General features: G+C 34.9%; 1 protein-coding gene across 1 annotated transcript; it reads left to right on the top strand.

Annotated features, from left to right (window-relative positions):
• Positions 1-72: 72 nt before the first annotated feature.
• TRIADDRAFT_53203 (uncharacterized protein) lies at positions 73-11903 on the top strand (the record flags this gene model as incomplete). The annotated part of the gene is made up of 28 exons (XM_002109272.1): positions 73-517; positions 686-853; positions 944-1501; positions 1595-1681; positions 2091-2242; positions 2440-2743; positions 2825-2941; positions 3167-3424; positions 3494-3537; positions 3635-4084; positions 4219-4292; positions 4348-4442; positions 4581-4817; positions 4938-5119; positions 5210-5464; positions 5541-5630; positions 5705-5812; positions 5883-5936; positions 6016-6407; positions 6536-6597; positions 6681-6769; positions 6857-6964; positions 7141-7259; positions 7366-7453; positions 7524-7700; positions 7799-7968; positions 8040-9316; positions 9397-11903. The coding sequence occupies 28 exons, from the start codon at positions 73-75 to the stop codon at positions 11901-11903; spliced, it is 8667 nt and encodes a 2888-aa protein (XP_002109308.1).
• Positions 11904-12620: the final 717 nt, after the last annotated feature.

The raw sequence follows: 12620 nt of genomic DNA on the forward strand, positions 1-12620 counted from the left end.
TAATGGTACTAGCTCCGTGAAACGCAGGAACAGTTACAAACGGCATCAAGTAGTGACAATCAAGAAATGAATATGGCCACTGCTATTCACTGGAGGAAAGATGACCAATTTAAGCAAACAATAAACGCAAATGAAAATCCAATGAAAGTAGTCATTCAGCGTGTACCTTCGTATACATTAAATGAAGTCAACACATCTAAGCGTCAAAAATTGAATAGTGATTACAAAGTGACTGCTGACGAAGCCAATCGTGCCAAAGTACGATTCGCAGATAGCCACAAGCCAACAACCGACAGTAGTTTAACCAAAAATGCTGAGGATGGCAATCAAACATCGACACAAGAATGCAAAAATATAGAAGATAGAATGGCAGATATCTCTTCATCTCGGACAATGAAAGCCGGTAGTAAAATTATGAATGAAATAGAATCTATGACCAAAGCTAGAAGTAAAGCTACACATGGTAGTGATAGAAAAGCATTGGAAAATGATGAGATAAATGACTGGAAGACAAAAGGTATAGTAGGATGAATACACGTATAGTTATACGTACCATTATGATTTTTTAGTTAAGCTACCGTAAAATGTGCATGCTATAGCAATAAAGGTAACTATTACCAAGGGTTATAATTTTGAATACAAGTTATTTGTATCAATGACTTGCGGATTTATATAACATGATAAGGCCATGCAGTAAATAATGCAGGAAGAAAAATCTCGCCGGCTTTCAATGTGGAGACTTGCTCTATTTCGAAGAGGAAGATAGCAACTGCTCCCGCTCCTCCAAACTATAAGGGTTTTAATCTTTTCGAGGAGTACACTACAACGATAAAAGAGAAAGAACCTGTTATAGGTATTTCATTGTTAAAGTGTAAAATGCCTGTCTTACTCATATTTCTAATATGGGAATATAATTATTATTATTATTTTTATTGTCTTACAGTTAAAAGGATTAGCCAAAGAGTACGAAATAATGTGGGTAATCAAATGAACTTGCGCTTCAATAAACCCACAACGACTACAACCCAGAATAATAAAAAGCCAGTAATAATCTCAAAAGGTAAAAAGACTATTCGAAAAATCCAGCGCTACGCCGAGAAAGAAGTCAATCTAAAGTACAAGCCCCCCGTCACTCAAATAACGCCATATTCTTGGCGTGAGGGCAAAGAAGCCATTCGGAACGCTTTTAAAGAGACGAAATCATCTCAACCTACAAGTAAATCCCCTCCACCACAGCAGGATTACTCTAGAACTTCATCATCTGCTTCCTCTTCATCAACTTATTCAGCAATGAGAGCAAGTACTCCTACGTCGTCAAAAGGAGTTAGTGATGCTAACTATAAAAGTGATTTAGAAAAAAATGAGGAGGATCAAAGTAGTAGTAAAGAAAAAGAGGACTCGATATATAACGATCGCTTTGAAGATACGTCACCAACTGAGAGTGATGACGATAATACCGAATATCGAGGAATAGCCGATCAAATATTACGCGAATTAAAAGGTTTAATTGCAATTGTCACTGAATACAATTTATATCGCAAACATTTTCTTTATGTCTAATATGTGGAATCATGCATTCTTTCAATTATCTTAGAAGATACCACAAATAACCAACAGTCTATCAATAAATCGTCAAAGAATACTGCTCGGAAACGTAAAGCGGCTCTAACAAAGACTCAAGGTAAAGTACTGCAATGGAATGAAGTGCAAAGCATTTTTATACTGTACTTATCATTTGTAAATTTTTAAAATAACCATTTGAAATCATTGTAATCCTCCTTGCAATGGTTAAAATATGATTTATATAACTGATGATGATGACATATTGTACCTCCTAATTCGTTGAATTGTTAATAAGCCGTAGTATTAACTTGACACTGCAAAGCTGTCTCTCTTAACAATTTTGTCACTAGAATGGCTTATCCGAGCCCCAAAGAAACATAACTTATATTTCTTCAAATAAGCTAAAACTAAAGCGATTCTAATTGCAGATATTATTTTTATTTTAGTTTGTAAATAAAATAACCGGCAAGAAATTTATAGTGTGGGTAATTTACTTAACATAACTCTAATTTTTTTACTTTTAAAAGAACATGCAAAACCGTTGCCAAAGCAGCGTCATTATGATCAGAAAGAAGTACAAGAGTATCAAAAGAAAAAAAACAATTTACGAAATAAGCAACGTCTTGAACAGAGAAAAAAAGAAAAGCTTCATAACGATGAGAAGCGGCGGCGGTTGCAGGTTAATCTTTTATTTATAGTATTTGCTAAAATAATTGCAAAGTTGATAAAATTTTACCACCCCCACCAGGAACTTATGATAAAATAGCCATTAGACAAGATAGAAGTTATAAAAGCATATAGAATTATACTTCGTATTTTATTTTAAGTTTTTGATAGGCTGTTGCAAAATACTAAGATATTGGGTTGACTTTACAGGATCTTTATAATCAACAAAAAGCTTTACTCGCCGCTAATTTACGACAATCAAGAAAAAAAGTCACAAAATTTCATATTGTACAGCAAGGAACTTTTACTTCTAGTACCGCTGAGCAGGACTATAGATTTATAAATAACGTGCAGAACACAGACATAAATCCACGTAAGAAAATATTCAATATCGAATCAGATATACCAAATGTCTGGCAGCCACCAATATCAACTTTGCATAATTATGAAGAACAAGTTGAATCTAGTAATGGAGAGAATCAAATCACAGATAGTGCTTCTTCTACGATTACTAGTAAGATTATCGATTTAAAATCTATAATTAACTGTACGTAAATTGTTATCTTAACTGATGAGTTACCAATTAAATTGCTAGATACTATAGAAGGAAAATCTAATCAATTTAAAGACAATACCTCTATGAATGGAAGCAGTTCGGGTGGCTCGCGCTATCATAATGGAGAAAATGAGATAATCTCTCAACAGCATCACGGTAAGATAAGTAGTGAACTTTTTATACAATATAGATGTAGTCATAAGTTTATCTTTTTTAACAAATACTAAGTTAATGTATAGTATCTTATATTATACTGTACATAGAGTCTAATTAGTCTAGAAGTGGCTTTACATTGTTATACACTTACTGTAATGGCATGCATGACACGTTGATGACTAAATTATTCTTATTATTTTATGTTCGCATTTCTGGTTTGTATAGACTCTGTAATTACTGAAAATCAATCCACTAAAGTAAGGCGCATTGAATCCATAAAGGCAGCTGCTATTCTGTTAAAAGATAGGATTGAAGCAGAGACGAGAAAGTTCATGGCCTTGCAAGCTGCTAAGAAAAGTCAACAGATAAGTCCATCCATTCCTCAAAATTACGCTATACAGCTTTCACAGGATAGCACAGAGGATAAAGACGTCACTTTAAGTACTTTTCATCGAGACATTGATCAAGAACGTGAATTACCAGGTTTCTATCAAAAGTAATATACTAATTGGAACCTTTATTAGTCAATTAATACCAGCATTTTTTTGGTAGGAATACAAAACTTAAAGTTATTAGCCAAACATAATCATGAAGAGGTATGGTTATATTCTGAGTAAATATTCTTTTGAATACCATAAAGTTTCACGATGATTTAATTAATTTCTTAACTGAGATACATAAATATTTGTGTAGATAATTCAAAATAGAGCTGCATCTATCATTCAGGCGTATTATCGAGGTCACCAGGTCAGGAATACGATCAAAAAAGGAAATCTCCTTCCAGTAGCTCTTAAGTTACAAGTTATTGAAGATCAAGTAAATGATCAAAGTTTGGATAGTCAATATGCTAAATCAAATAAGCTACAAACCAGTAATATCCATCAAGAATTTACAGCAAATGATCAAAACGCAGATGAACTGTATAATGTAACATCTAGTGATAACATTAATCAAAGCTATGTTAATGGTAAACCAAGCGTTTCGATTCAAACAACATCTCGCTTTGACGAACTATATAAGAAAGCCATTGATGCTTTGGAAGCTTCCAAAGCTGCGATTGGACCATTGGATCTTGACGATGAAGAGCAATGTGATGATCGAAAAAGTTTTGAAGGAAGCAATTCTGATTCAGTATCCAATGAGGTTAATGAATATTATCAGAGCTTTAGTTATACGTGTTTACTACAGAAAGGATTGATTTAAGTGATAAATAAGAAATAGCCCCGTGATGAATTGTCAGTTTAGCTCATACATAGAACTTTATTATTTTATTAAAGAAGCTGGGGGAGCCTGAAAATCTTCAGTCACCATGGAGGAAAAGCTTACCTTCCGCTTTTCCTAACAACTATGGGTAATTATATATCCAGATTCTGTAAATTTGATTACAATAATTAATGTTGACATAGCTATACCGACAATGTTCAATTGAATTCTTACAGTGTTAGCACCGTGTCGTTAATGATTAGAAATTCCAATAGAAGATATAAAGAAAATTTTAGAAGTAAGGGTTATTACTGTGTTGTCCTTGAATATTTTAATGTAGCTAACTTCAGCACTAATAATAGTACTGTAAGTTACTTTGGTAGCTATGAAATTATGATCATATACGCACTTATTCACAATCTGATTTTGGTGATAGATAATCGTGACCATGATGTTCAGCCGTTGAGTGGTATTGCAAAAGGGAGCTCATCATTACAGGATTTGGACTATGAAAATGATTTCGAAGAATTATCCAAATCGCAAATATCAGATCGCACTGATCAGTACAGTACTTCATTTGAAGAACCTTCAGCTGATAAAATAACTGCTGCTGACGTGCTATCGGAATCAATATCTCAACGTGATTCTGTTAATGACTCTAATATTGCGAGAGGTATTTATTGTAAAAAGCATATTTCACAATATTATCAAATATTAAGGACAAAGCTTTTATTAGAATTATTTCCTAGATAGTAATAGAACATAAATACCATCATGCATATTAAATACGCAGGTGATTCAAACAATGATTATGATGTGGCGAGCCGGATCAGCTTAGATTCAGCTAAGGAAACAGTACAAGCGCCTTCGAGATCTGCTAATAATCTGGTATCTCCTAATGCTCAACCGCCTAAGCTTCTAGAATCAGAAATTTTTAGCAATTCAAATACAACTGAAGACGATAATGCCGTAAAGGTATATTTTCATTTGTCAATGTTAGAGCAAAAGTGCCGTTAGTACGCGTATAATAGTGAATTTATCACTAATATATGTGCTATTTTATAGGAACCTCATCACAAGCTATCTGACAATAGTCAAGCGAAGACATTTTTAGATAACGTTACGCAAACGGATCGTCCTATCAAGCACGAACTATCAGAAAAGCGCTTGTCTCCTGCAGATCTCGAACGACGTCTTCATGCGGAATTACAATATTTAGAATCTATCGATGAGTCAGTTCGTCAGCTAAGCCAAGTAGAAAAAGCTCGAGCCATTTCATTTGCTCAACAAGAAACCGTTTCACTAGCTCAAATTCTTAAGGTAAAATTTTTTTTATGCATATAATATTGATTAGAGAAATTTTTCTCCGTAGTTTTAACTGCATTTGACTTTCTAGGCAAGGCAGTACGAACATATGCAAGAAATGGATAAATATAAGTCTGCTGCGGAAAGAGACAACTTGGAGGTGCAAAAGCGATTTGACGAAGTATGCATTAGTTAACATTATACTAGACACTTTGTACAGTACGAGCATAAATCATACTGTGTTTGTATTATTAGGCAAAAGATGTTTTAAAGTCGGCTTCTGAATTAACTAGCCAGAAGCTTGCCGAAATTAAATCGGAAGCTTCAGAGTCGGTTCGAAGTGCGGCTCAAAGGTTAAAAGAGGTTTGTGATGATATAATTGTCGCTATAAGATTATATTCAACGTGCATATATTAAATTTTGATCTGTTTAGGTGGAATCCGCCATTTCTCAAACAGCAATAAATTTTACACAGCAGTTGCAATCGGTATATCAACATGTTATAATTGCCACGAAGAGATACTCCTTTGAAAGCAAACTTAACAGAATTAAATGTCTTTTTACAGGCCCATTCTGCTACAGTAGCCAAGCTAGCGGATACTGTTGCAGATCACATTGTGAATGCCAAGAGTTTGGCTATTGAAACAGCTAGTAATGCCGCAACTGCCACTATTCAGTCAGTACTAAACAAGGATGTTCGCGATCTTAGAAAAGACGGTGGCGATAGTTATAAAATATCTGAAACTTCATCAAATGATACCGTCAGTTATGGATCCTATTCCTCTAAATTTTCATCACCTATATCGAATAAGCAATCAGAGGTTGCTGAGGCCAGCAAGGCATCGAATTCATCATTCTCAAAATCCAATGTTGAAAATAGTGTCGTGTCTGAACATTTATCAAACGATTCCGGCCAAAATCGCTCAAGTAAAACTTCAATTACTGATTCGAGTGCTAGGTAATAATGCACTAATTTAATGATTTCATTGCAATATATTTGTTGTCGAAGGGATATCGAGATTGTGATAACTCTTGATGTGTAGTTGAAATCATAGGAATTAATATATGCTGTTTTGTAATGTACAGCTTCGCCAAAGAATTATCTGTTACCGCTTCATCCGAAAAAGATATAAGCGAAAACATCGATGGTAGAGCATGTTACTTAAACTATAAGTTAGTTTTAATTTACTCTTGACTCATATTTATATTTGTGTACTTTTTTACTGAATAGTGAGGTCATCTGGTTCGCATGATTATACTTCACGATTTGAAGACCTTTCTTCATCATCGACTATACAAGAAACAGCGGATGCAGACAAGGTATTATGATTGTCTTATATTTTCAATTTAGATATGTTTATTATAATATTAATTATCCAATTCTTGTTCGTTCATTTATGGAACAAGTCCTTTCATGAAGTTTTGCCATCCGTTAGCCATCGTCGACGCTATAGCTCAGAAAATGGTCAATCTAATATCGACATTTCTGACACTGCAAGCATCTCATATAGTTCGGTACGATGATATACGAGGCTAATTACTGTGTAAATTTATAAATTTGATACAAGATTTTTGTGATATAGGAGGATGCATCCCCTGCTGCGACTTTTAATGAACCTTCATCCAATCAAGGAAAATCTCTTTTTGTTAAAAAAAATTTATTTGGTAAATTTACAAAATATATGGTACAGCAATATATGAAGGAAGAAATGGTGCGCGCTAAACATCAAGCCGCTCTACTAAATCTGCGTGAGAAAGTAGTGCAAGAAAAAACAGAAGCCGAAATAGCGTGGCTAGAACATCTGAAAAAGTACTATTATAAATCTAGCAGGAAATAATGGAAATAATATATATCGAGATGATATTTCTTATAACTTAGTTAACTTTTCTTGCTTGTCGTATATTATTCGCAACAGAAAATTTCGTAGTAAGGGTGAAGACGACAAAATGCCTATGTTGCGTAAGCGTCAAAGGAGCCTTTTACTACATCTCCAGGCTGAACAGGTTAGGTCCAGTGAATAAGTGCAAGTATACAGTTTAACACGATCCTGATAAGAACTCTACAAATCTTTAGGCTGAAATTAAGCGACTCAAGGCTGCCAATCGAGCTGCACAAGAAGAGCGAAAATTAATTATGTATCAACAAAAGGAAATTGATCGTATTAGAAAAACAACTCAAGCATATCGTGGTAAATTATCTAAGCATAAATCAAAAGATGATAAGAACGCATCAGTATTAGATCAAAAACTGGTATGTATAAAAGCGGTTTATAGCTTTCCGGTATAATCATTTGTAAAAAATTAAGGGCGATTAAGATTCTTAAGACTGCAATATTTAAAATTTAATAGACTGGTAGTGATATTAGCGCAGAAGATGAGGTCATGGATTCAAGGCTACCTGCGGGATTGTCCACGTCTCCTGATGTCGTTTCTGTCGCATCGAAAAGTGATGACTCAACTCCAACAGAAACTACTGTTATGAAAAAATTGAAAAATATGCAGAAACACTTTTCGGAAAGGTAAATGCCAAGAACTTTTCCTTATGTGTGAATAATAAACTTACATTCTCTTTCTGATTTATCTGCTGTAGATTTTTAACTCCCCGTGAGCAAAAGTTACAGCGTCGTCGCAAAGAAGCTGATGCATTATTAGATAAGCAAAAGCGTCTGCTAACATGGAAAAATGATTTGGATGAAGAGCAGGGTGCAATTAATCTTACATTAGATAAAGTCGCTGAACTCGGAACTAGCCAGCTAATAGAATCAACATCTAAAGGAGCAAAGATAGGAACAGCCAAAAAGTTTTCTACCGATGAATTCAATGATCATGATAGTTCAAATCTAGCAGAACACGACGCTATCAAAAATACAACAAAACAAAGTCCTAACATATCACTCAATGATGAGTATAATCATATTACAAGTTCGAGTAATGATAGTGTAGAAGTGACACCAAGCCAATCTAAATTAGATAGCTCCGACTTAGGTGACTCTTACACTCGGAGTCAGAACTCAGACTCTATTGCTGAGGAAATTTCAAACGAAAGTAAATCGATATCTACAACAAACGAGGGTACTCAAGAAAATGATGAAATGTTTGGAGATTTGCATTCTATTAACTCTTTAGCTAGTGTTCCACTGGAGAACGAATCATCTCAGAAAGAGATTAACTCCGGAAAAGCTTCGAATTCTATCCCGTCAGAATATGCTAATAGCACGTTTGAATCTTCTGAACCAAGTACGTTGCATACGGCCTCTGCCTCTAGTCAGGCAATACAGGAAAGCCTCGACGAGATTTCAGCTTCAAAAAAATTTAGTGATAAGCAATATTCAAGCGCAGCTTTGGCGAACAAATCAGCCAACAGTTATTCTTCTTACTCAAATACTTTCGTTAGCAGTGAAGACGAAGCTTCTGCTAACGAGTCTCAAACGACAACAGAAACTGCGTCTGATCTCAGCGATATTGAGGGAAGAATACGAAAATTAGCTACGGAATTACAGCTACGTCGACAAATTGCAAAAGATTTAATTAAAGAGAAAAAAAAATTAGAGAAAGATAGACTAAGAAAGCAGGAAGAACAACTTCGCGCAGAATTAAATAAAGTAGAGACCTTTATTAGCAAAGTTAAGTCAGAAATTTCGGATAAATCTCAGGAATTTGCACATTCAAGTGTAGTTAAACCCCCCACAAATGCAGCGTTGGAGCAGAAATTGGTCAATCTTAATAAGAGTCTCAGTGAACGTAAAAAGGCGTCAAAAGTTATATCTAATGTTTCTGTACCGATTCAGACACAACTTCAATCTAGTGAAGAGAACAGTTATTCGTCGATTCAGTCTCATAATAATATGTCCAAGAAATCTGGTAATGGTAAGTAATCCTTCAGCAATGTAAATAATTCTGTTGATACTCTTATTAACCGAAATTTAAACTATTTTTCTGATTAATAGAGAATACAGGATCAAGCACGCAAAAATCAGTATCTCCTCTGCCTATTGAGGATAATTTAGAAGCTAGTTTATCTGATGTTGATATTGAATCAAATTTAATAATAAATGCTAAAAGTAATGATTCGGAAGATAAGCATGTCGTTGCCGAAATGCCAAGAAATGATCAACCACAAGATAATGAACTCGAAAAAGCGCTTTCTGAAGTTGGTAATAGCGATATTACAAGATCATCAAGTGGGACAGTTACTCCTCATTCTGATGTCAATTCAAGTGTTCCCTCTTCCATAGATGATATTCAGCACGACATGATTATAATTGAGAGGCATACAGAAGATGACAGTAGCGGTAAAATGTCTAAAACCTCGGCTAGAAAGAGTCAGGACAACATTTCGGTATCATCAAGTAGGACTGTAACTCCTGTATTCGATGATAATAAGGATGAAGAGCACGATTACGTTGATTACTCAGACGATTGGGATGGATCTACTGAAAATGCTACGCAACAACGGGGAGACGACAAGGACTTGTCCATTCTGGAAGATGAAGACATTTCGAAAGCCTCCAGTAATAAAAACGTCGTCAAACCTTCTGTGGACGAAATCTTAGAAGATGTATCAGATCGTTTTATAGCAGATTCTGCTGATACATCCGTAGAAGAAGACATAAAATCACAGGCATCCAATATCGATGTTTCTTCGGCTTCAACTATTTCTGCTAATAGTCCCATTGGAGGTAATATAGAATTAAATGATCCACAAGATTCTTTCGCCTCCAATACTTACTCTAGTAGCAAAGCTTCAACAAATCTTAAGAGTAATAGGAGTACTTCACGCGTCGAAAGTATTTTAAACGATGCTCAAGGTGCAGAGAATGAGAAGAGTAATGAAATATCGCCTAAACCTGATGCAGATGACTGGCACGAACCACCTATAGATTCAGAAAAATTAGATACATCTATATCTGAAGATATTTCAGAATCTATCGAAGACGATACTTCCAATAAATCATCAGTAAGCATCGAAAAGGAAACGTTACGATACGGTGAGGACTTCCCCGCAGACGAAACCCCTGCTAATGTAATGCATACAACATCTGATGTCGTTGGTAGTCTTTCTGATAAAAGTATTGATTCAGATGTGAAACAAGAAAGATCTGAATCGGCCTTGTCGCGTAGTGCAGCTAGTGATGAAGAAAACTCCTTAGAAAGTAATCGAAACGTAGATCCAATGATATCTAGGACACCTGATCATTCATCTCACGATGAGATTGATACTGAAATGGGGGATCTTTCTAATAAAGATTATCTTTCAGATAGCAATAAAGATAAAGAATTAGTAGATCCTTCACAAGATTTAGCAAATAAGGAGGCAGAATATTCAGACACAAACTATTTATCTGACGCCTTTTCTGGCATTTCTTCATCCGATATTGGTGAAAAGGATGATCAAACAATTGCTACTACGTCACGCGAATCATACCAATGGAATAGTCTTGAAACTGTTACGACGAACATGACGGTAAATTTATTAGACGATGCATTGCTTGCAGTATTTAAGGTACGATTGTCGAAGGAAAGCCGTACCAAAGCACAGGAATCTGCCTCGCATGATCAAGAAGTAATGAGTGCTGAAAAACCGAATGTCTTACCGTTTCAATCCCAGACCGCTGCAATAGAAGATCTGAAAGGTGATGATACACCTTCCTTACTCAACTTATCTGAACTACCGGAACCTTCAGTACCTCGTAGTAAATTAAACGACTTGAAAAACTTTGATATGGAAGTAGATGAGTTATACCATGATTTTGAGAATAACAGCCAAAATTATCAGGATTTCATCCACGAAGTCTTACCTGAAGATGAACCGACAGTTACACCTGAAACCAATCAGGAGGTAATTCAGTATTTTGTCCCGCATACGGAAGAGTACATTAAAGAAATTGTCTCTACAGCTACTGACCAAATTATTAGCCATCACAACTTGAATGGCGCTGATGTTGAAATAAAATGCCCGGAAAATTTTAACTATAATGAAACTGACATTAAGGCTGATACCGAGTTTGAAAAATCTAGCCTTCGTTCATATCATGTGATGATTTTTGACTTAGTCAAAGAAATCCTAGATGAATATTATGATTACAATAAAAATGCAAATGTCAATTTACCTTTGTGGATGAAGCCTAAACGCCTTCGGTTACCAGCCCGTCTGCGTGGTACTCCTTTGAATGCAAGTAATAAAACTATAAAAGAACATACAATTGGCTACGTAGTAGAACTCCTTAAACTTAAAACTGGAAAAGGTTCAGTTTCAAAGAAAAATTTAAAAAAAGACTTGGTGGATTCTATATTAGCACAAGAATTGGCCGAAGAGGAACCTGACTGGATTGATTACGACAAGGATGAAACGTGCGTAAAAATGCAAGTAGCCGACTCTATACTGTCGAGCTTGCTAGAAGAAACATCTTCCATATTTAAAAATACTAAATGCATGACCGATGTATACGAGTAGAGTGATCTATTTTAAGACGAGTTGAAAATAATAAAAACACTGTAAGCAATTTATTCTACTGCAGCCCAAGATATAATTGTTCTATTAGAGAAATTAGTTCACCAACTGTTGATGAAAATTAATTTACGTATGTACGGGTCTATTGATTGCAATTATTGTCCAACGAAACTGTTTTGATTATTGATTTATGATCGAATGACAAATGATAGAATTTTTAAGTTGTTTATAAGTGTTTGCGACTTCTGTTGATAATTTGTGATTGTCCACTAGCGAAGGAGTATTTTTTACGACTATTGTACAGGGTCTTCTCAAGTTTTAAAATTTAATTTATATGATTTGACACTTTTGCCAAAACACAGCTTTACCGCCTGTAATTAATATGATGCCACCTTCCTGTAGCTTTGATAGTATTTTAATGTAAATACGAATACACACGTACGTAAATTATTTTACGCTTATATACAGAAAACGAACATACTGTACTTGTATACCGTTTACTACGAATATATTATTATTATCTATGTATATATATATAATACGTAACAATCAATTAAAATGAGGCACGTAGCCGAAATCCAAGAAAAACTGCTAATGCTGAGATGGTAGTGATTGAGTCTTGCGAAATCAAAGACAAATTCAGTCGCTATTTCTATCTTTAAGTAAATTTTTAGCATATAAATAAACTAAAGGAGTAAAATTTATTGATGTCTCGAAAAT

The sequence above is a fragment of the Trichoplax adhaerens genome, genomic scaffold (assembly GCF_000150275.1).
Source record: "Trichoplax adhaerens TRIADscaffold_2 genomic scaffold, whole genome shotgun sequence".
Classification (NCBI taxonomy): domain Eukaryota; kingdom Metazoa; phylum Placozoa; class Uniplacotomia; order Trichoplacea; family Trichoplacidae; genus Trichoplax; species Trichoplax adhaerens.